Genomic DNA, 23,546 nt, shown 5'->3' with positions numbered 1-23,546 from the left:
TTTTTATAGAGGCAGGGTTCCACCTTGTTGGCCAGGCTGGTCTTGAACTCCTGACCTTGGATGATCCACCCACCTTGGCCTCCCCAAGTGCTGGGATTATAGGTGTGTGCCTGGCCAAGATTTCTTTTTTAAAGAGAGTGTGGTGTCCCACGTCTGTAATCCCAGCACTTGGGGAGGCCAAGGCAGGAGGATCACTTGAGGTCATGAGTTCGAGACCAGCCTGGTCAACATGGTGGACCACTGTCTCTACTAAATATAAAACAGCCATATGTGGTGGTACACATCTGTAATCCTATCTACTTGGGAGGCTGAGGTGGGAGAATTGCTTGAACCTGGGAGGTGGAGGTTGCAGTGTGCCAAGATCATGTCACTGCATTCCAACCTGAGTGACAGAGACTCTGCCTCAAAAAAAAAAAAAAAAAAAAAGAAAGAAAGAAAGAGAATACTGGAATAAAAGAGGGATTTGATGATTAGATACCCCTACCTTGACTAATTTAGTATTTATTTACAGATGAGGTCTCACTATGTTGCCCAGGTCGGAGTACAATGGCTATTCATACAGGTGCAATTATAGTGCCGCAAACTCCTGGACTCAAGGAGTGTTCCCATCTCAGCCTCCAGAGTAGCTGAGTCTACAGGTGTGTGCCACATCTGGCTGCTTGGCTAATTTAATTTTTAAATGTTAACTATAAATATGAAATTAACACAACTAAGGAGTCTTAGTTAACTGCAAATAGATTTGTCCTCATAAAGGAAATTAGGCTGATCTCAAACTCTAAATACCACATAATCCTAAATCTGTCATCATAATTAAGCCAGAAATTATCTAGTATATACTAGGTTTATTAGAGATTTGAGTAAAACCTACTGATGCTTCTAACATTCCATTAGTGAATTTTTTTTTTTTTTTTTTTTGAGACGGAGTCTCACTCTGTTGCCCAGGTTGGAATGCAGTGGCACGATATCGGCTCACTGCAACCTCCACTGCCCAGGTTCAAGCAATTCCCTGCCTCAGTCTCCCAAGTAGCTGGGATTACAGGCACCCACCACCACGCCCAGCTAATTTTTCTATTTTTTTTTTAGTAGAGATGGGGTTTCACCGTCTTGGCCAGGCTGGTCTTGAACTCCTGACCTTGTGATCCACCTGCCTCGGCCTCCCAAAGTGCTGGGATCACAGGTGTGAGCCACTGCGCCTGGCCTCCATTAGTGAATTTTAACTTAGAATTTGAGAAGCAGTAAATTCCTTAACGTAGTTGTCAGATAAAATAATCAAAAATAAAACAGTGGGAACCCAGCAAGCTTAAATAATTCAATCAGATAGGCACAATAAGTTTTGTTTTTTTTTTTTTTTTTTTTAAAAAAAAAAGCTTCTCACTAAAAATTGCCCATCTTTAATCACACCTAGCCTTGTATTTATTTATTAAATAGTGACTGGTCAGGTTACCTAAATATTCCAAAAGTGAGATCTCTATGTGTTCCCCGACTATTTCAATAGTGGCTTATCTTTTAAAGCAGAGTTTCCCTACCTCAGCATTACTGACATTCTAGGCTGCATAATTGTTTGTTCGTTCCTAAAAACAGAGGTTTTATTGCATTTGGTCCACAGTCGGTATTTTACCTCATTTAGTGGTGCAGGGTCCCTGGGTGAGGGTCCTTGTGCAGTACACTTGGCAGAGTGTGTGGCTGGGGGTGACAGAGCAGTATAGCTGGTCAGGCCCAGGAGGGTAAGAGGGCTGGGTCTCCTTAAAACCCACTGATAAGCTGCATAATTCTTTGTAATGAGGAGCTGTTCTGGGCACTGTGGAATGGCTAGCAACATCCCTGGTCTCTCCCCATTAGATGCCAGTAGCACACAATCTGGTTCCAAGTTGTGACAACAAAAATGTCTCCAGATACTGCCCAATGTCCCCTGGAAGCAAAACTGCCCCCAACTGAGAACCACTGATTTAGTTACCCCTTTGGTGTCTTTACCCCCACAAGACCCTTGTTAAAGTGCACATGCATTCCCTGGAACGGTTAAATACTGATCTGTGTGAGCCCTTGCTCCATGCAATGGGTGCTTACAAGCACCACTTTACAGATGAGGAAGTTCAGCTTCAGGAAGATGAAGTAACTTTACTTCTATTCAATGCCAAAGCCAAGATTTTAAATTAGGTCTAACTATAAAACTTTCTACATAGGTCTTTCTGTAAGGCCACAAGACTTCTGAATAAAGAAGGCATAATGCAGTACTAAACACACACACCAAAAAAACCCCACAAGATTTGCAATCACTAAGGGGTTTCACCAATTTTACCGGTGGTACGTTAGACAAGAACAGATCTCTTCCCTTCCTGAGCCACTGCACTCCAGCCTGGGTGACAGAGCAAGACTCCATCTCAAAAAAAAAAAAAAAAGTAATTATAATACATTTTTTAAAATACTCGTGGTTGGATATCGGCACCCTAGAATCTCCTCCCCCAGCTTCACTTTCCTATCTCCTTTGGTTCTTTGCTCCAATGTTACCCCTTCCAGGACTTCCCTATCTGAATAAGCACACATCTCACTATCATTTTCTGGTCCCTTTTTCTTCCTAGCATTTAACCCTAACCCACATTATATGATGTATTTGTTCACCCAGCTCCTCCATTAGAATTTAAAGACACTCAATTTTGTTCTTTTCACCTTTATTACCTAGATTAATACCGGCACATAATGGGCACCCAGATATTTGCTCAGTGGATTAGTTTTGTAAAACTAAACCAGTGAATTTTGAATTAGGGACCTATGGGAAGTGAATGGATTTTGATGAGAGAGGAGAAAGGAAGGCCAAGGAGAGTGTTGGAGCATAAGTGAAAGTTTTAACACAGTGCTTCTCAAATTGTAACGTATCCAGAGCATCTTGCTAAAATGAAGGTTCTCATTCAGCAGACCTAGGGTGAGGCTGAGACTGCATATAAGTGATGCTGGTCCACTTTCATAGCCAGGCCCTAGACAACCAAAGAGGGCATTTAGGTAGGATCTAAACAACTTTGCACTGAGATGTACATCAGAGCAGCAGGGGACTAATGAGATGAATTGTTTGTTAATGAAAAGTGCATGCCATCTCTCTCCGTATTGCTTTCCTTTCAGCTTCTAAGGATGATAAGATCCAAGGAATACTTTATGGAATGAAGAATCTGAGAGTCCCAGCACTAAACAATCTTATATTCATATAGCACCTTTTTCATGATGTAATAGTCATCTATGTATATTTTAGTCTTGTTTTGGAGGTAATATACTGAAATGTTAGTACCAAAATATATATATATATTTAGCTTTATCTCTGATTGCCATATAGTAAGTACAATATACTAATGACTAATGTATCAGATTTCAACAGATTATGAAATGCTTTCTTTTCCACAATCATTCTGCTTCAACATCACTTAATACTTAATGTAACACATACACAACTTGTGAATTTAATATAGGAGCAGTTGAAAATCATGAGATTGAAAGTAGCTAAATAGAGGAGAGAATACATTCCAAGTAAGTGCAAAACCAGGCAGTTGTCCATCAAGTTTCAATTTGGATAATAATGTAATTGGGACTAAAATCAAGAGGAGAACTGAACGTCATTCATTTCCAAGTTATAAATTATGTTTACTTACCTCTGGTAACAGTAAAATGCTTAATTTATTTTTATTACAAAAGGCAATTCTTGGCCAGGAACGGTGGCTCACTGCTGAATCCCAGTGCTTTGGGAGGCCGAGGCGGGAGGTCACTTGAGGTCAGGAGTTCGAGACCAGCCTGGCCATCATAGCAAAACCTCACCTCCACTTAAAAAAAAAAACATGCTGGGTATGGTGGCTCACGCCTGTAATCCCAGCATTTTGGGAGGCCAAGGTGGGCAGATAACCTGAGGTCAGGAGTTTGAGACCAGCTTGGCTAACATGGTGAAATCCCGTCTCTACTAAAAAAAAAACAAAAATTAGCCAGGTGTGGTGGCGGGCGCCCGTAATCCCAGCTACTCAGGAAGCTGAGGCAGGAGAACTGCTTGAACCTGGGAAGAAGAGGTTGCAGAAAGCGGAGATCATGCCACTGCACTCCAACCTGGGCAACAGAGCAAGGCTCCCTCTCAGAAAAAAAAAAGAAACCAACTTTTATTACAAAAGACAATTGTAAATCAAATCAGTAAACTGTAAAATTATCTAAACATCTTTTTTCATCCCTAATTTAAAATCAGGTGATGCTGTATTTATAAAAGAAAGTATGATTAAAACAGATTTATTTATAAACTCCAGCTATTAATATGCTTCAGTTTCATAGAACAAATGGTGGCAATATCAGAATTTTTAAGACATCCATTTCCAAAGCAAGAACTGTTTAAAACATTTTTGTTCTATTCTATTAAAATAATACAGGTGATCATTTCTAAAATTCATTTCACATACAATATATTTATTTAGTATCTTTAACGTAACTTCCACCTTTCAATAGATATTTCTAGAAATTATAATCTTACAAAATGAAAAAACTGTTTTCTCCAAACAACAGTTCTGACTTACATTTGAAAAGCCCTAACAACTGCTCCTGTCCAACATTTGAGAGCCACCTAAAAGATGTGAAGTGGCTATTCTTGAAAACAGAAACTGGATATTCCTTATACGTATGTGAACCAAGATTTTCAAATATATCTGTTCTGTGAAGCCCAATTTTCTAAGAATGTTTTTAAGAAATGAGCTTTTACAAAACTCAATTCAGGTTCAGGCACTAGTGTGCTTCCTATTGATAGGCTAAACTTCTCTTCACAATCTTAATAGCTCTAAACACATTAATCTTATTTATTGCAAAGCAATGTCCCCACCATCTGCTCTTGCTAGTATTTCTCTGAAAGTGTATTTTATATATTCAGTCACCAGTAATTTGTTCTGAATATTTTATTAAAAAGCAAATACATGAATAACATACTTTATAAGCCATGCACAGTTATTTAGATGATCAAGTTTATCTGTATTAAACTTGATCAGCCATGCAATTATTTAGATGATCAAGTTTAGTACAGATAAACTTGATCATCTAAATAACTATACTTGGCTTATAAACAAAATAACTGACTTATGAAAGGCAATTCTACATATATATTGAATTTCTGCTCTCACATTCACCTGCCAAAATTCCAACTGATATTTCAGTACTGAACATTTTTAACAAATAGTACTTTCAGACCATTCAAAGTATTTTTGTATTCTAGTTCCACATGGAGTATTGGTTCAGCTGGGTATATGACTGAACCTAATCGGGTGATCATTTCTTATTAAATTATAAAATGCATGTTAGTTTTGGTTTGGAAATCAGAAAAATAGTTTCCATCATTGAATGTCATGGGTAGCCCTGAAATTACTTCATCATTACATAACTATTTCTGTAAAATTTTACTTGCATAAGACTTTATTTACATAGATGACTTGAAAGTTTAAAAGCAAAAAATGATTTCCATGATAATTCTTTTCTGCTACTTAATATTTAGCTATGAATGAAAATGTTATCATTTACTTTGTATTACAAGTCAGTTTAGTGTTTTTTTCCAAATTAAGATACTCACCCATACTGAATTACAGTACTTCAAAATTTCAAGTTTCAAGAGAGAAATTTTCAGTGTTATCATAAAAAAAGCTACTAAGCAAGGCATCCCTTTTTCTCTCATCTTTTCCTAAATACTACTTCTACTTTCTATAGGACACATACACTAGCATTATTAGCAAAAATACCATTACATCCTTTACATACCCTTGTCTCTCCTTCTCAAATATCAATTTGTTTTAGAGGTTTAATAAAATCAAAGTGAACAAAATGAAAAACTGTAATGTTCTATTCTTTCTATCAGGACTCCAGAAAATCTTCCCAAATCACATTTTAGTTTTGCCTTCATATACATTCCTGTAACTCAACAGCAGTACCCCACAGGAACCCATTATCAGTTGGCCACTGGTACCAGTCTTCCAAATGTATCTAATTCAAATGTTTAAGGTCTTTAAGTATATGGCCCTGGCAAACATTCCCCTTAATATTAATCTCCTTAGATCCTTTCCCACTTACACAAGTCATTCCTTCCCTTCCAAAGACAAATCTGTCGCAAGTTTTAATATTTTGTTTTTTATGGCATGTTCAACAATCATAGGTTTTTAAAATATTTTTTCAACTAAACCTAGACAATCTATGTTAAGTGTTGTCATAACCTAATTTTTTACTTACTAAAAATAAGAGGCAATTTTAAAAGTTAGTGTAATGGTTTCTAATTACCCTTGCAAACTTTCTAAACTAAACCTTTAAGAGATCAAATTACCAACATAAACACTCATAAAAAGACACAGCTAACTACTCCAAATGTGCCTGAGTATAGAAATGTGTATGATATCTTAGTGGACATCATAAAAAAGAGATTAAACATTTGGACCTTCTACAGCTGTCCCCCCAAATCCAAAGGAATAAAATTCCTCAGTAATTTGCCTTACAAACAACATAATCCTTAACATATTACAGTAACACAATTTTAGGATGCTCATTGTAAGGCTACTTACAACAAAAGTGAAAGCAGTACAAGATCAAGTTTTAATGTGATTTAATGCATTTATGCAGTGCTATGAAATCTTGCTCAGTTTTCTAATGTGCTTGACTGAATAAAATTTACATATTAGAAAAAAGAAAAAGAAAAAAGAATAAATCTGCCATGGCCTAGGGTATAAAAAAATAGTAATAAATTTTTAAAAAGAAAATTTACATATTGGGTCTATTAAATGCAAACATTTTCACAATTTTTATCCCTATACCTTATCCACTTGCAAGAAGAAAATTTCAGGTCTCATTTCAGTCTGCTTTCTAATCTATACTGGGCACTTTTATTGTTTTGGACCACAAAGTAAAAAACTGCAAGTCTTAGAAAAGCTCTTTCCAGTTCCACCACTAAACTGATGAGGGTCATGGGATGTCTATTCATGGAGACCCACAATGGTACCCATTTACAGTTCTCATTATCCTCCAAAAAGAAGGAACTCTCTTTCAAATGTTTGTACTTGGCTTCCCTGTAGGAAGAGCCTAGTTTATGCACAAACATAAAATAGTTACACTGCTGATCTTGTCATTTAATTCTGCAATCCACTCTTTAGAAATTAATCTAAAAAATGTCACTTCGACTTTAAAAGCTGTATTTATTCTAAAACTCATTATTTAAAACTTTAGCTACCATTTAAAACTTTAACTTTCCAATAGATAATGCTTATAAAACAAGATTCTTATCTAATGTAGAATAAACAAATGAACTAGTCGCAAGTTAAAATTGCAAACATTTTTCAGAGCAAAACAAAAAAATAATTATTAAAGGTTTCCAACTTTTTATAACCACTCACACTTTTCCTTTGTCGTAACACAACATGCCTTTATACACTGTATTTGTACATTTATTTTTTGGTGGGTAAAGAATGTGGATTCAGAGCTTTGGTCTTAATTCCTAAATTCTGTTCATATCCATTTGATCACATATAACAATTTTGACTGCAATTGTTTTAGTAAGAAAAAAGTTATTTAAAATTCTTAACAACTGATAGAAGCTGTGTGATTTTATGAGTTACCAAAGAAAAGATTTAATACATAAACACAAAGATTAGCCATCTTTTTCCTAGACTGGACGTGTAAACAGAAATTCACCACAGTTGTCTGTTAAGAGTTATTTATTAATTGCTCCACAATAGTTCTAAAGTTCATTACAAACCAAAGTACTGAAATAAGTCTGAACTGAAAGAACGGCAAAATCAGAACAGTTTTCCAACTAAAGGTCCTTTTTACCCTTTTAACAGTTAATATTGGAGTAAATGTTATATTCCCTATTTTCCAAATGTGACTGAGTATAGAATGTGTATGATATTTTCCTTCAAAATCTATTCCTTTTCTTCTCCATTCTAAGATATCCTTTAATTACCTTTACACTCAACCCCTGCCAATTATTCTTCTATTCTCTATAAACACGGGAAATACATTTTCCCCTCTGGAGTATAAGCTCCAAATCATTAAATTTTTCTCCAGCTTCTATCTACACTTCCCAAGATACCAGTTTCAACATATAACATGCTTTACAAGGCTTATCATACACAGTACATTTGAACCTAGCTAGTCACACACAGGCTATAATGAAGTATAGTCTGTTATTAAGAACTCAATATTATTCCTCCTAGGTAAAAAGGTGTAGGTTGGTTGTAGGTTTTTTCACTTTTGCCAAAAGCTACTCTGTGCAACTGCAGAACCACAGTAGTTGACTGTAATTGTTATAAACACAACTGTTGACAGAAAATACTGAACTACTGTCAAGTGTACTACCTATATGGTAGTTATTATCAGATGAGAAGTGCAAAGACTTATAAAATCTATTCAACTAATTACTTGACCAGCTTATCATAAAGCTCTATGGCTTTTTGTAACCTAAATGCATTCCATAAATGCTAAGTAGTTAAACTGCAGATAAATCAATTCAGAAGCACCCATAATATTTGATGATTTTCTTAGGTTTTAACTTCCTAATTATCTATGCAACAAAATTTCAATATTTAGGATATCTTCTAAATTCTTAACCTAGGGTCCATAACTAAGAATTTATTTCAAAGTTGGAGGAGGTCTTGTGACGATGTAGACTGGCTTGCACATTTTCATTTGTTGATATATCTCTGCTAACACACAGGGGACAGGGGGCCATCAATTCTATCGGGTGCCCAGAGTCTCTGACCCAAAAAAAAAAATGTTACGCAGCACTTGTATAAGTAAGCCAAAGAATTTAAATAGAATCTATTTAAATTAGTCACACTCAAATACAGTCAAGCATAAGACAACAGAATTCTAAGATGCTGTGTTCATGCTAATGTTCATTTTAAATGTTACCAAGGATGTAAAAAAATAACAATACAGTATTTTCCCTCACTATCTATCAGTAATTCTTTATCATCTCATAGAGGGTACAAGCAGATTGGTAAGCCAGCACAGATCCCTCTTCTTAAATACCAGGAGGGATCCCATAACAAAATATTCATAGAACATTACTGACATAACCTCACGCAGCATGATGTATGGATCATATCATAGCACTAACAAAGGAGCCTTGCACCACATTTAAAAAATGAAATCCTATCAGTATGTATCATAGAAAACACGAAGACCATAAAACTCAGAAAATGAAGTCTTTAGGTATATTTTACTCTTAAAAGTAGAAGTTAAGTTCAGAAGCTAATTATTTTTGGTGAGGGAAGTTCTTCTGTTTAACAAGAGTCTATGAATTTGGAAGGTAAAAATTCCATGTGACCTCATGAAGTCATATTGCTCAAACTGTCACCCAGTTCAGGCTTAAATGCTACTAATGGCAAGTAATTACAAAATGCCAGATGACACGAATGAATACAAACTTTTGCCTCTCTCATCTGATGAGCATAATACAGAAAACTAAAGTAGAAATATTTGTATCAGTTTGCAACTTTTTATGCTAAAAATTATAGATGTTTTTCCACTGTTCATTAAATTACCTCAAAAATACTGACCAGCAATTGCTAAATTATGGTAGTCCTTATTCTGAATTTCCAGTAGCACAACAGAAATCCAAAAGCATTGTTTCCTACTTCATACCTTAACATCTTAAAAGTAAAAAAAATCTTAATTTAAAAATGATCATATTCAGAGACAGACATTCCACAGAAGAAATAAAGGCAGGTGGGCAGGTTAAAAAAAAAAATCAATCTGTAAGTGCTAATCTAGAACAGAGAATAAGTCACCTGTGCAAAGAAGTAAAAAGTTGGATTTCAATGCGTAATCACTGAGATTCTGCTTAGCACTCTTGTTCAAGGAAACAACCAAATCTAGCAAATACACTCAGGCAAAAAAACAAAACAAAAAACTTACATTTCCTAATCACAGATAATCTCTACAGAGAAATTCATGCTTTTACTTAATATCTTTATCATTTTCTATAATACTATCACATACCAAAAAAAAGCCAAGCCTCAAAGACCTATTCTACCCTTTTAATTTATTCCCAATTCCTCAACTCTGTAGTCATTAAATTTCAAAGCACAATTGTCTTATGATCTACTTTTTCTCCTTCATGTTTGTAAGTTTACTAATATATTACACATTTACTAATTTTCAGTTTCTGCATCTTCATTATTTATATGGTTTAGCTCTTTCCTTCTAATATTTATACTATCAACTTTTTAAAACATTGCTATGATTTAATAACACCTTCTTCCTACCTAAAATGCTCAAGACCATTGTAATCTAAATCATACTGTCATTTTATTACAACTTTTTAATTAAAAAAATTTTTTTTCCCAAAACTGGTGCCATAGTATATTACAACCTTTTTGAGGTAAAAAAGGATGCACCTAAAACCAGAAGATATTGGAATCTGATTTAAAATAAAACCTCGATAAATAATTTCTCAGGAGTAATATTAGGATGGCTAACCCAATTTCAATAAAACATATTCTGATTTATATAATATTAAATTTCTATTCTTCCACATTATTATGCACCTAAAACATATTCAATGTTCATAAAGTATTCAATGTTCATAAAACATTGAATGTTTTCATGTTGTCATAAAACAATGAATATTTTATGAACATTGAATATGTTTTGGGTGCATAGTAACATGGAAGAACAAAAATTTAATATTATATAAATCTGAATCCCTTTTTTTTTTTTTTTTGAGACACAGTCTTGCTCGGTCGCCCAGGCTGGAGTGCAGTGGCACAATCTCCGCTCACTGCAACCTCCCCACCTCCCAGGTTCAAGCAATTCTACTGCCTCAGCTTCCTGGGTAGCTGGGACTACAGGCACATGCCACCACGCCCAGTTGCTTTTTTGTATTTTAGTACAGACGGGGTTTCACTGTGTTGCCCAGATTGGTCTCAAGCTCCTGAGCTCAGGCAATTCACCTGCCTTGGCCTCCCAAAGGGCTAGGATTACAGGTGTGAGCCACCACACCCAGCCTTGAATCCATTTTCAACTAAAATAAACCGAGAAACATAAAATACCTAAGTTTAAAAAATACAATTAAAATACAAGCCTCTAAACTGCAGGTTATACCACAGATGTGAATATTTTAGAAAAAGGTTAATAGAAAATTCTGAAAAATGTACTGGATATTAAGTAATATCTCCTTTCTTCAATTTTGTGATTAACAGGACTTTTATTGGTAGTAAACTAGAGCAAACAATCAGAATAATACATATGCAGTATTCAGTACACACAATAAAAGTTAAAGAAATTCAAAACCTGTATAAAACAAACTGGAGAAAAATCATACAGCTTAAGAGATACAGTGGTAAAGGTCCTCTCCATCCTTTGATTACAGCTTGTACTCTGTACTCAATAGAACTTACCGCACTTACTGAAATAAGAAACACTTTTTAGTACTGAGTGTATTTAAGAAGATTAAGTACATTTTCTAAGAATCTTGCAATGACAAGTTGGTGACCCTTTAGCTGCTAAAGCTAAAGGGAGGAAAGTGGGAAAAGGAAATTAACTAATACTTTGTAACCATTTTTAATATTTCTTATTTTCCAAACACTGCTTTTATAACAGAAGTGTTTTACACTTGCACAATATTAATTACTTTATTATACATGGAAGCCTGCGGTAGGCTGATTACACAATAAGACTGCAAACAACCAGTGGTACTTTTCTGACGTCAGAAGAGTACATAAGACTGAAACATCACCAAAAGTACATAAAAAACTCATCAGCATAAACATCAAAGTACATTAAAAAATATAATCAGGAAAAAAATACAATTGCTAAAAAGCAGTTTAGAGTAGAGCCACTGCCTATCAGTAGCTTCAAATGGCAATTAGAGTTCATAGCAAGTTTTGATGACTTTACAAGACCCCTGTACAATACTAATGCACCCTTTTATTAAAATGTACATTAAAGGCCGCAATTTCACAAAGAGGTTCTGATGTTATTACTATATGCAGACACATCATCCCTCACAGGAGTTATGTCACCAGTTGGAATTACAACCTTATTAATGGGGTTTTATTATATATGGAAATCTGTATGGGTTTTTTTTTTTTAAAAAAAAGGTGGGTTTTGGGGATGTTTACCCTATTGTTTTGTATTTGGATGCCCTAAGGCATATAAAGCGCATAATTACCTACTGGAATGTAAATGGTACTAAAATTAAAACTGTCAAAATAGAAAGAGGGAATAAGGAAGGCCCAAGAACTCTTTTTAAAGAGAGGCTGAGAACAAGAAAAAAAAACCCAGAAGTGTAGGTAATATGTAACAGCGCAAACAAAAGAACCGTTTAGGCCATGTATAATAAATAATGCATACCCCAAATTTCAGTTAATCATATAATTTCAACTTGAGTTCTAATACTAGAACCAGCCAACCACTTGGGTTTCAACACTGTACTAGATGTCAGTAGAATCGCTTGATGGAATTACAGCCTTGTTACAGTTGGGATAAAGAGAGGGTGCTTTTTTTTTTTTTTCCTTCTTTTATTAAAGCTATCATTCCAGGCTTTGATCAAAGATCCAAGAATATTTGTTCTACCAGGCTGGAATGAACGTGGTTTGGAAGTTCAGAGTACATTTAAAAGCTGCAACAAAATATAGGTAGCCAACAATCTCAGAATTTTGGATCAGCCCAGATGGAGATAGCAATTTGAAATGTTTTCGATCCCTTACTTAAATGACAAAATGTATATCAGCCCAGATAGAGCAATTTGAAATGTTTTCGATCCCTTACTTAAATGATGAAATGTATATCATACTATCTGTAAATTGGATATTCCATTACAGTGATAACGTACAGAATTCCCATGCGTTATTACACTTTCCTGAGAGTAAAGCAATTAGAATAACCTTAATCCTAGCAACAAAGTTTTTTTTGTTTTTTTGTAGGGTTTTTTTGTTGTTTTTTTTTCCTTTTTTTTTTTTTTTTTTTTTTGCATTTAAAACATTTGGGCTATTCCCTGACGATCTATACATGTAAATTTGATTGCTAAACATTGTCACTTTGAATGTCAAACTATTTTTAATCTATTGATTTTGATTAAAAATCATAATACAAACAGAGCTAAAATCACACTAACAAAATAAACTAAATATGAAAAGTTGCATTGAAAGGGCATCACATTATTCTTAATAGGATCGTGTAGAAACATTCCAATGGCAGTGTTGTCAAAATAAAACAAAATTACATTAGAAGACCCCCAGCCTGGTCACTTTTGGGACCTTACCTGTAACTCTGGCTGGTGGGTGTCTTTACTCTTGTACTACATGGCTCACTTACATCAGACATCATATTTGTATACCCTGAGAAATCTGACACTGAAGTCCTTACTCTATGGTCCACTTCTCCATTAGAGTTAGTGATAAAGGTCATTGGCACCCTGCTGCCCGACTTAAACTGAGAACCAAACGCTTGTGCAAAGTTCTCAATCTGATACGTTGTTCTAGGCTCTATGTCTTTCTGAGGATCTATCTGGCTAGCTAACTCCTGAGATGGAATCTGAAAGCCTGTTGAAGACTCTAAGTTTTTCTGTTCCTTCTGGCTAGTCAATTTCTGAGATGAGGACTGGAAGGCTGATGAAGTCTCTAAGTTCTTCTGAGAATCTATCAGATCATCCAGCTCCTGGGAAGGTGTCAACTGCTGATGTGTAGCATCCAAAGCAGACAAATAAAGACCTGGCTGCGATCCAAACAACATCCCAAAAGGAGGCTTTGGCAATGAAGATGGCAACACTGAGGTAACAGATTGGCCAAAACCACACTCCAAAGGAGATGTAGTGTATATTTGTTTTTCTGGAAACAAAGTGTGGTTGTGGAGAGGTGAAGACAAACTGACAAATTGGAAACCATGTCCAAGAGTGAAACTTGCATTAGTGGATTTTTCAAAAGCCTGTTGGAGGTATTTGGAGTATTCTTGCAACATACTTGCTTTATCATTTGAAGGTGTTTGGGTGCCTGGGCTCAAATTTTCTTCTTGAACCAATTCTGAGTGTTCTCCTGAGGTGTGTAAATCCACTCGTGGTTCTGTAATATTGAAAGGATCCTCTTTCTGGCTTTCTGATTTGTTGGAGTATTGATCCAAAATACTTTGTAAAACCTCATCAGGAATTCCAGACTTGTCATGACAAGACTTAATCTCAGCATTTAGAGCTGAGGAGTCAATAAGTGACAATGGTGCCTCATTGTCCAAAACACTGACACCTGCAGACTGAATGACAGACTGTTGGGAGACCATGTGTCCTACGTTTATAGAAAAGGCACTGTTGCTGCTGGCAGTTGGTAAATATCTTCTTTTCTTTGAAAACTGCATGGCATCATCATAATTACTACTTATTTGACCTTGTTTGCCACTTGTACTTTGGAGAAGACCAATGGTCTCCACACTATTATTTGATACTATGCCAAGTGAGCCACTTGGTTTTCCAGACAAGGATTTCTGTCCTACTATGTCTGGTAATGGTGACACAAAGTTAAGGTAGTTTTTGTCTGTATTTTTTCTGCTTCCTTTCTTAAAGATCAATTTTGGCACCCTTTTCTGCAGTTCATCTATTCCAGTGCCAATTATGCCTCCACTGGAAGACACGGTAGGCATTTCTACTGAGTAACTCTGCATGTTTATATTATTTGAAATTTGTGATTCATTTGTTTTACCGGTCTTCTGTTCCTTATTTTCAATAGCTATGCTTTTTGACTTTGTTTTTCTCCTTGAAGAACTTGTATTTCCCTGAGACAACACAGCCAGATTACCCATATTGTTATGGTTTGATGACCCAGGTTCTGCACTAGTGGCTCCTTTAACTATGACTTCACCACATGTGCGCCTGTGCTTCAACAATCTATCAGTCCTTGAAAAATACTGTTGGCAAGTGTCACACTTATATGGCTTTTCTCCACTATGTGTCCTCTTGTGTCTCTCCATATGGTACTTCTGAATAAACTTCATGCTGCACTGATCACATCCAAATGGCTTCTCTCTACTATGAATTTTCTCATGTCTCTGTAGTAGGTATTTCTGAATGAAACCCATACTACACTGGCTGCACTGGAAAGGTCTTTCTCCTGTATGAATGAGGACATGTCTCCGCAGATGATAGGAGCTTCGGAAAGCAGCACTACAGTGATCACAGATATGAGGTTTCTGACTTGGGGAGAGGATGGCACCTTCTCCATCTCCAACCAAAGAAGGTTTGGAAGATGCACTTGGCTTCCTCTTGGCTTTGATTCCCTGAGATTCTGGCTTTGGCCTTTTTGCCTTTTTGACATTAGTGTCCTGCTTTGGCTCCTCACTGCCATGGTGGTCATCAGTCCTGCTACTGCTGCTGAGCAATACGTCGCGGTGGTGCTGAGCTGGTTGCTGCTGGACATGCTGGTGGAGAATACTGAGGTCCTGGATGACGCCGTGACTCCCCCCTTCACCGCCTCCTAGGCCTGGAGACCTCTCTTCAGCTCCAGCGAACAGCCCCCCATAGTGGTGGTGGTGATGGTGGTGGTGGGACTGCTGCTCCTCAGGATCCGCGGGTTTCTCCTGTTTGATGCTAACCAAAGACTGCAAGAATCCCCAGGAGGTCCTCTGCGAGGGGAAGGCCGCGGCTGACGCCGCCGGCTCCTTCTTGAAAGTCATGTCCGGGGCTGGCGGAGGGGGGGGCTCAGCGGCCGGGGCTGCGGAGGTAGAGGAGGATAACACGCATTGCGGGGGAGGGGCGGCCGACCCCGCCGGCCGGGTGAAGCTGGTGACCGGGGGAAGCCGGTGGTTGAACATAACCATACCCTGGGGAAAGGTGGGTTCCATCTCTGCCCTCCTGCCGCTGCTGCTGCTGCCGCCGCCGCCGCCGCCGCCACTACCACCGCCGCCGGAGCCGCTACCACCGCTACTGCCGGTACCTCCGCCGCCACTCAGGAACCCACTGCCGATTTTCATACCCCGGAGGAGGCCTGGCTGAGGAAAGGAGGAGGAAGAGGGAAGAGGGAGGAAAGGAGGTGGAACCGGGCCCCGGGCCGGGACCACCGCAGCGCTAAGGACCCCGCCGCGCCGCCGCCCAGACCGCAACGCGCCCAGCACTAATTCCCAGCCCAGTTGCCTCCGGCACCGGCACGCATGGTCCTGCGACTCTTCCCCAGGCCTCGCCCTCTCCCTCCTGGACCCACCGGCAACACTTACGGGTCCCGCCGCCGCCGCAGCCGCCGTCGCCTCCAGTTAATAAAAATAACGCCGTCCTCTCCACAATGGAATTAAAAGCCTCCCGTGTACTGCGCAGCCGCAGCGCAGTGTCTGCTGGGAACTCCTCGACCCGGCCAGAGGGGAGGTCTGAGGAGCCAGGGCGCCTGCGCCGCAGCTTCCGCCCGGTCTGCCTGTCAATCACTGGGGCGGTTGGGCGGAGGCGGGGGAGCAAGGGCAGGAGAGGCGGGGATTTGGAGCCCTACTAAAAAGGGGCTTTCGAGGCGCATGGGCGTGATTGGTGGGCTGCACTGAAGGAGATGAAAGTGGTTGAGGGTTTCTGGGGGGAAAACGCTCAGGAGGTGGAATCCAAGGGGCGGGAAGTTACGGGGGACTGTACTACAGCGTGGCGTGGGAGATGCAGAGAAAGAGGCTGAAAGAGAAGGTGGGGGAAACTGAGGATTCAATATTAGGGCTTTCTTCACTCTAGGTTTTGCAATCCAGGTCTTGAAATAAAATTCAAACTCAGAAGTGGATCATTGAGGGCACTTTTGATTCTATCAAGAAGCATTCAACTCCAAATGCTCAACATTTATTAAAACAGGTGCTTATGTTATCCCTTTGAATTTGGAAGCACTAATAATGGGCGCATATCCTTTGCATTTATAGGAGGAGCCTGCTTTGAAACCGCAATTAGTGGTACCGTTGCAAAAAAAAGAAAGCAAAAAAATCTTGTCTTACTGCCAACCTTCCTGAAGGCTACTGGAAGAGGAAACCGAGCGTAATCCAGGTGCAGCAGTCCTGTAAAACACGCCCACACACATACTTCATTATCATCACATCTTATTTAAATGCCCCCATACCTTAGCCTGGCTAATCAGTCTGTTTGCCATGTTATAAATGCCTGGCCCTTTATATTGTTTATGCAAAATTAACCACCAGGCCATTCTAAGAGCTCTGCTAGGATCCACTCTCCTCGCCAGTACAGAATGCCGAGAAACTCATTGCAAATTTAGAAATTTTTCTCGTAAAGGAAAGTAATGAAGTAAAATCTTAAAATCAAAGTTATATCAACAAAATCAAACAACAAATATTTATTCAGTGCCTAATGTGCACAAGGCATTCGATTTCATGTTAAGCACGCAGAAATCTAAACCAGACATTTTCCTAGCAAAGGATATTTATAAATGAGAAATTTTAAATAAAAGAACCAGAACTATGACAGCAGCTTATTTACATAGTATGTTTTCTTAATGAAATTACATGTACATCACAATGTTTCTAGCTAAATAATTTCTCATAATTAAATAATAAATTCTCTGAGAAATTTCACAATCGAAACCATAGGGATTATTTACTAATATTTATGGACCTCTCTGAGCCTGCCCTAAAAAATTTAAGGACGATATTTAATGAGCATTTTGAGATAAGAAGTAATTGCTTTTTTTCTAATCCCATGAAACAACATGTAAGTATTCCACCACTTAAACTGACACTTTAATTCTGTCAAGTATAGTTGTGATATTGTGAAATATATATTTGGACTTTGAACCGTTTTGTGGCACACAACTGCTAAAATCCTTGGAATCTGCAAAGTAATAAATGTCTTTTTGTATGCTAATGAAGCGACTGATGATGGCTGGCAACCCCTAGGTAGCTTCAGGATGGGGGCTGGTCACCGGAAAGGCCAAGGCAGGATTAGAGTTTGGGACTTTCAGTCCCACCCCCCGACCTCCGGGGAGGAGAGAGGGATTGAAGGTTAAGTTGATCTCCAATGGCCAGTGATTTAATCAATCATGCCTGTGTAGTGAAGCCTCCATAAAAACCTAAAAAGGACAGGGTTTGGAAAGCTTCCTGTAAGCGAACCCGTGAAGGTTCCGGGAGGGTGGCGCACCCGGAAAGGGCATGGAAGCTCCACGCCCCTTCCCACATACCTTCCTCTATCCATCTCTTCATCTGGTGTTCATCGATAGCCTTTGTAATGTCCTTAATAGTAAACTGGAAAACGTAAGTGTTTGCCTGGGTTCTATGAGCTGCTCTAGCAAATTAATCAAGCCCAAGGAAGGGGTCATGGGAACCGCGATTTATAGCTGGTGAGTCAGAGCACGGGTAAAACAACCTGGGGCTCGTGATTGGCATCTGAAATGGGGCCAGTCTTGTAGGCCTGGGCTCTTAATCTGTGGGATCTGATGCTGTCTCCAGGTAGATAGTGTCAGAATTGAATTGGAGAACACCCCGGTGGTGTCTGCTGCAGAATCGATTGTTTCCTCAGTGTGTGGGGAGAAACCCCTACACATTTGGTCACAGAAATCTTCTGTGTTGATTGTTGAGTGAGAGTATAGGAGAGGCTGAGTTTTTTGTTTGTTTGTTTTTTGTTTTTTTCTACAATAGCTAAGTGTTAAAGACTGAAAGTTGAAAAACTTAAGGCAGTCATAAAATATTAGTCAATGCCTATGAGAAATGAGGCTGTCCCTTTATTCAGGGTGTCAGTGTTTAATGGTAAGCTGGGATGCATATAAGCTAGTCCAAGCATGAAGGGCAGTAGGACACTCATATGAAAAACCAACTTTGTTCCTCAGTTATCAAGATAAGAAACCTGTCATTTCTCTCATTCACTCTGTCAGCCTTGAGATACTCCAAGCAGACTTACCTCTGTGTTGTACACCCCATATATCAGGAAGATGAAGAGACCCTGTGAAATAAAATGGAGGGGAAAAGCTGTTAACGCTAATCATTTCAGCAGAAGAAATACCTGAAATAAACTTTCCTGGGAACAGACAAAAGAAGACACACTTCATCAAGGTCAATTTATTTTCCTATTTTTCAACATTAGAAGGTGTACCTTGAGCATTTATATGATAACATAGCAAGCACATCACTTGTAGTGGTTATGCTATTCAATTCTTTAGAAGTACAAAATAAAAATACCATCCCAAGTACAAAGAATATTAATTAGAAAAATCAATATACCAGTTCTGAAAGATAGCTGGGTAATGAAAAAATTAAACTCAGGAAATGTTATTAAAGTAATCATAGAAATAACACTAAGCATAAGTATTTCCAAGCACTGTTTTAGACTGTAGCAACTAGAATAGATTTGTTACAATCTTCAACAGGGTTAAATTTTGAAAAAAAAATTATAAAGCAGCTAAAAGAATAAACTTAAGGTAGTAAGTATAAATAGGTTTTAAAATAATACTCGAAATACCAGCTCAAGATAAAATTTCACATTACCATCTGTTGTGAACTTCATACACTTTTATTGTAATCTGTATATGTAATAAACATTCCAAAGATGTTAATCAGTCTTTAGCTTTAGAAAATGCTTAATTAATTAGAAAATATAAATTGAACCGCACTCTTAACTCTAAAATCTTAACTTTAAAAGAAAATAAAACCTATATGCTTTAAACTTACAGAAAACAGACAGCAAAAATTTTCACTTTGGTGAGGAAATAAAAATCTATATTGTAGCGTTCTTGTTAGGTACTAACAAACCAACTATTAAATAGGAGTCTGTACTAAATCTGGAAATGGTTCAAATAGTTAAGTAATATGATACTTTCCCAAGGAAAATACTAAAGGAATATTTTAATATTTGTTTATCTCTGAATGCTTAGATTTTACAGATAATGGAAACAATCCCAGAACAAAAAGATTGTATAAAACTAGTGATTCTTGTTTTCTATTTCTTTTTAATTAGACTTTGTTTTTTAGAACAATTTTAGTTTTACAGAAAAATTAATAAGATAGTACTCAGGCTGGGTGCAGTGGCTCTCGCCTGTATTCCCAGCACTTTCGGAGTGCTGAGGATCGGGCAAGGCGGGCCGATCACTTGAGGTCAGGAGTTCAAGACCAGCCTGGCCAACATGGTAAAACCTCGTCTCTACTAAAAATACGAAAATTAGCCAGGCATGGTGGCACATGCCTGTAATCCCAGCTACTAAGAAGGCTGAGGCAGGAGAATCACTTGAACCCGGGAGGCAGAGATTGCAGTGAGCAGAGATCACGCCCCTGCATACCAGCCTGGGCGATAAGAGTGAAACTCCATCTCAAGAAAAAAAAAAAAAGTACTAACAGTTTGCATATATCCATCCCCAGTTTCCTCTATTATTAACATTTTACATTAGTATGGTATATTCATTATAACAAATCTAATTCTTTTCAATACTACTACCTTTATAATTTCAGAATCTAAAACTGTTGCAATGTATACATTTATATTAATAAGAATAATGAAAAGTTATGAACAATAAACAATTTCCATTTCGATAATAAACTTTTAAAAATTCAACTATAGCTACACTTTTTTTTTAACTGTGTGTACACAATGTCCCAAAGTTCAATACCAAACTCACTTTCCTCCTTCCAATAGCCTTCATCAAGATCTATCTAGTGCAGACTAAATTCAAGCCACTCAGTACTTGAGTTTAGTACTCATTTTATAGGCTACTTGTTTGCCCCAATTCTGGATAATTCTAAATAGTTCAAGAAAAAAATCTTTTTTCTGATTTATGTAAAAACTCTAAAATAATTAAGAGTTCCTCCTCCCTCAATAATTGTTAATTTTTTATTCCTTATTTTGCTACATAAATAAAAAATTAAGGGTAAGTCACTCAAATTTTAATTCTATTTATGAGATACGCATTTTTGCTTTGTACAATAGGGGAGTTCCTGAATAAATAAAATTTCCTGAACATTGAAAAACATGCATTATTATTTCTGTATAAGAAACTCAGCTGTTTATTTGAAATCTATATGATGCTTTGAAAATCAAAGAGCTGGCCAGGTGCCATGGTTCACGCCTGAAATCCCAACTCTTTGGGAGGCTAAGGCAGGAGGATCGCTTGAGGCTGGGAGTTTGAGACAAGCCATGGCAACAATAGCAAGACCCTGTCTCTACCAAAAATTTAAAAGTCAGCCGGGCATCGTGCTGCATGCTTGTAGTCTCAGCTACTCAGGAGATGAGAGGATCACTTGAGCCCAGGAGTTAGAAGCTGCAGTGAGCTGTGATCGCACCACTGCACTCCAGTCCATCCTGGCAACAGAGTGAGATCCTATCTCTAAAAAAAAAAGAAAAGAAAAAGAAAATCAAAGAGCACTTTAGTAATGGTATAATCACCGCTATAATTTATCTGTCTTATAAGTTTTATTTTTTCCCCATGTCTTGGTAAACTGAGAAAGTAGAGTATGCTTCATATTTTTATTTACTACGCTACCATGTTACTTATTATATATTTTAATTTTAATACATTTAACCCTTAAATGTAAAATAATCACAACAAAAATACTCTTTTTGAAAACAGGATTTAGATTTTAAAAGGATTTTAGATAAAGGCAGCTTCCATCTCAAAAGCTTTTTTCTCTTTTCCCCTGTCCTCAACAGATGTACACCTAACAGCATGATAAGGAAGCCCCAGAAGGATATTTCTAAAGACCATGAGGGAGTCTGAAACCTGAAATCATGCCAAGGACTCTCTGCTTCTCTTTCGCTTGGGGTGTCTACCTGATGCTGCCACAACCAGTTGAAGCGTATAACATTAACAATAAAAATTAGTTTTTTTGTAACTAATTTTATGCCCCATAATTGTATGCCCCACACATGACTTTTTTTCTCCACTAATTTTACCAGCTATTCACAGTCGTGATCATTTAGATCTAATGCCACAGAACTTCATAAACCCTTCACTACTAGAAAACATCCTATTTTCTCAAAGAGAAGAATCGAAACAGAAACAGCTAAACATAAACATCTTAAGCTATAACTGTGAGCCACTTTTTAAATTCCTGCAGAGAGAATACCTTTAAGAACAGCTGGAAGGAACCAACTGCCAATCTTCAACTGGCACTGCGATTTCTGGAACTCCTTATAGCAACATTCTGTCCTACTAAGGAGTGAATACTGAAAGTATGCCACATTTCTGAATTTAATGATCCCTCATGTCTGTTAGATGGTTTCCACTATTTCATCCACAGAACAGTTCATCTGTAATGTATTAATATATGCAGTATTTTCTATAGAGGTACCTATTTCTCAATGTTTTAGTCACAGTAAAAATAACAATAATTGGGCAGGAAGCATCCAAAGTGAGGCTGGATTCCTGTAGCATGCGTGTACTTTATGGGCAGGGGCCAGGAGTTGGGAAAGAACACCAGGATATTACATCTGATACTGTACAGAAGTTAAAAATAGAAACTAAGGGAAAGAGAAAAAAAATTCTCGATGATTTCATTCTCATTTATCTATGAAACATTGAAAACTCAGGCGACTTTGTAAATATTTACACTGTTCTAGAAGTCTTGAGCATTATCTTCAAATAGATTCAGTGGTTGACATCAAGTCTGTTGTTGTTATATTGATCTGTATTTTTATAGTACACTTCATGATTGTTACAGAATCAATCTTCTTTAAGTGGTAATATGTTCTTCCTTGGCAATACAAAGAACAGGAAAGGTGCCCCGTACATAGTCCATCGCCTCCTCAGGAATCAGAATAGTATTAACAGTGCTAATATCTGGATAGCTCTCTCAAGCACTTTCATTTACATAAATTCATTTGTTCTTCACTACAACATTGCAAAGGAGGCCGTGTGAGTATTATTAGCTTTATTCTTATATAGGGATTTTGAGACTTGTGGCTCACAGTGCCACAATGCTGACAAGTTGGCAGAGCCAAGGATTAGTGTTTGACTCCTAACATAATGCTCTTTCACACGCCTTATCTAGACACCTTCATAACTCTTTTTTTTTTTTTTTTTTTTGAGACGGAGTCTCACTCTTTCGCCCAGGCTGGAGTGCAGTGGCACGATCTCAGCTCGCTGCAAGCTCTGCCTCCCGGGTTCATGCCATTCTCCTGCCTCAGCCTCCCGAGTAACTGGGACTACAGGCACCCGCCACCACGCCCAGCTAATTTTTTGTATTTTTAGTACAGATGGGGTTTCACCATTTTAACCAGAATGGTCTCGATCTCCTGACCTTGTGATCTGCCTGCCTCGGCCTCACAAAGTGCTAGGATTACAGGTGTGAGCCACCGCGCCCAGCCAACAACTTCATAACTCTTAAGTCACTAGCTTCAAGATAATGCAATTGGTGAGACTTTTGGAAGCTCAGGTTTATTAAAAGCATGTTGCAGTTTGATTAGCTCATAGGGTCAGGGACTCAGTATTTAGTAACAGGGCTTCGAGTAACCCTGGTCCTCCACCTAACAAGTACAACAGGAAATACGGTTGGCAATAATGATTCTCAGTTGCTATAGGCCAGTTTCTGTCTCTTGTACTTTTCTTATAGATTCTCATTCAATGACGTATACTTTCTGGTTGCTGGGAAACATACCTTTCACCATCAAAAAAAAGACTGCTAGGTAACCGTATTGTCAA

General features: G+C 37.8%; 1 protein-coding gene and 1 long non-coding RNA gene across 4 annotated transcripts; one reads left to right on the top strand and one right to left on the bottom strand.

Moving 5' to 3' along the window:
• Nucleotides 1-11,167: 11,167 nt before the first annotated feature.
• On the bottom strand, nt 11,168-16,574 carry ZNF281 (zinc finger protein 281). 2 transcript variants are annotated; one of them, XM_050782273.1, is made up of 2 exons: nt 16,174-16,574; nt 11,168-15,951 (listed from the first exon to the last, which is right to left on the bottom strand). In XM_050782273.1, the coding sequence occupies exon 2, from the start codon at nt 15,931-15,933 to the stop codon at nt 13,240-13,242; it is 2,694 nt and encodes an 897-aa protein (XP_050638230.1). In that variant the 5' UTR covers nt 15,934-15,951; nt 16,174-16,574; the 3' UTR covers nt 11,168-13,239. The 2 variants fall into 2 exon arrangements, with proteins under 2 accessions (XP_050638230.1, XP_050638238.1); XM_050782281.1 differs by having other exon boundaries at nt 11,168-15,947; nt 16,174-16,281.
• Nucleotides 16,575-17,993: 1,419 nt separating this feature from the next.
• LOC126949674 (uncharacterized) lies at nt 17,994-22,923 on the top strand. Of its 2 annotated transcripts, none has more exons than XR_007723874.1 (3): nt 17,994-18,177; nt 18,795-18,972; nt 21,557-22,923. It is a non-coding gene; the product is annotated as an uncharacterized LOC126949674 (long non-coding RNA). The 2 variants fall into 2 exon arrangements; XR_007723873.1 differs by having other exon boundaries at nt 17,998-18,177; nt 18,848-18,972.
• The last annotated feature ends 623 nt before the right edge of the window (nt 22,924-23,546 follow it).

Source organism: Macaca thibetana, chromosome 1 (assembly GCF_024542745.1).
Source record: "Macaca thibetana thibetana isolate TM-01 chromosome 1, ASM2454274v1, whole genome shotgun sequence".
NCBI classification, from domain to species: Eukaryota; Metazoa; Chordata; class Mammalia; order Primates; family Cercopithecidae; genus Macaca; species Macaca thibetana.
Note: the sequence above shows the minus strand (reverse complement) of the source record. Positions and strands in the feature narration are given on the sequence as shown.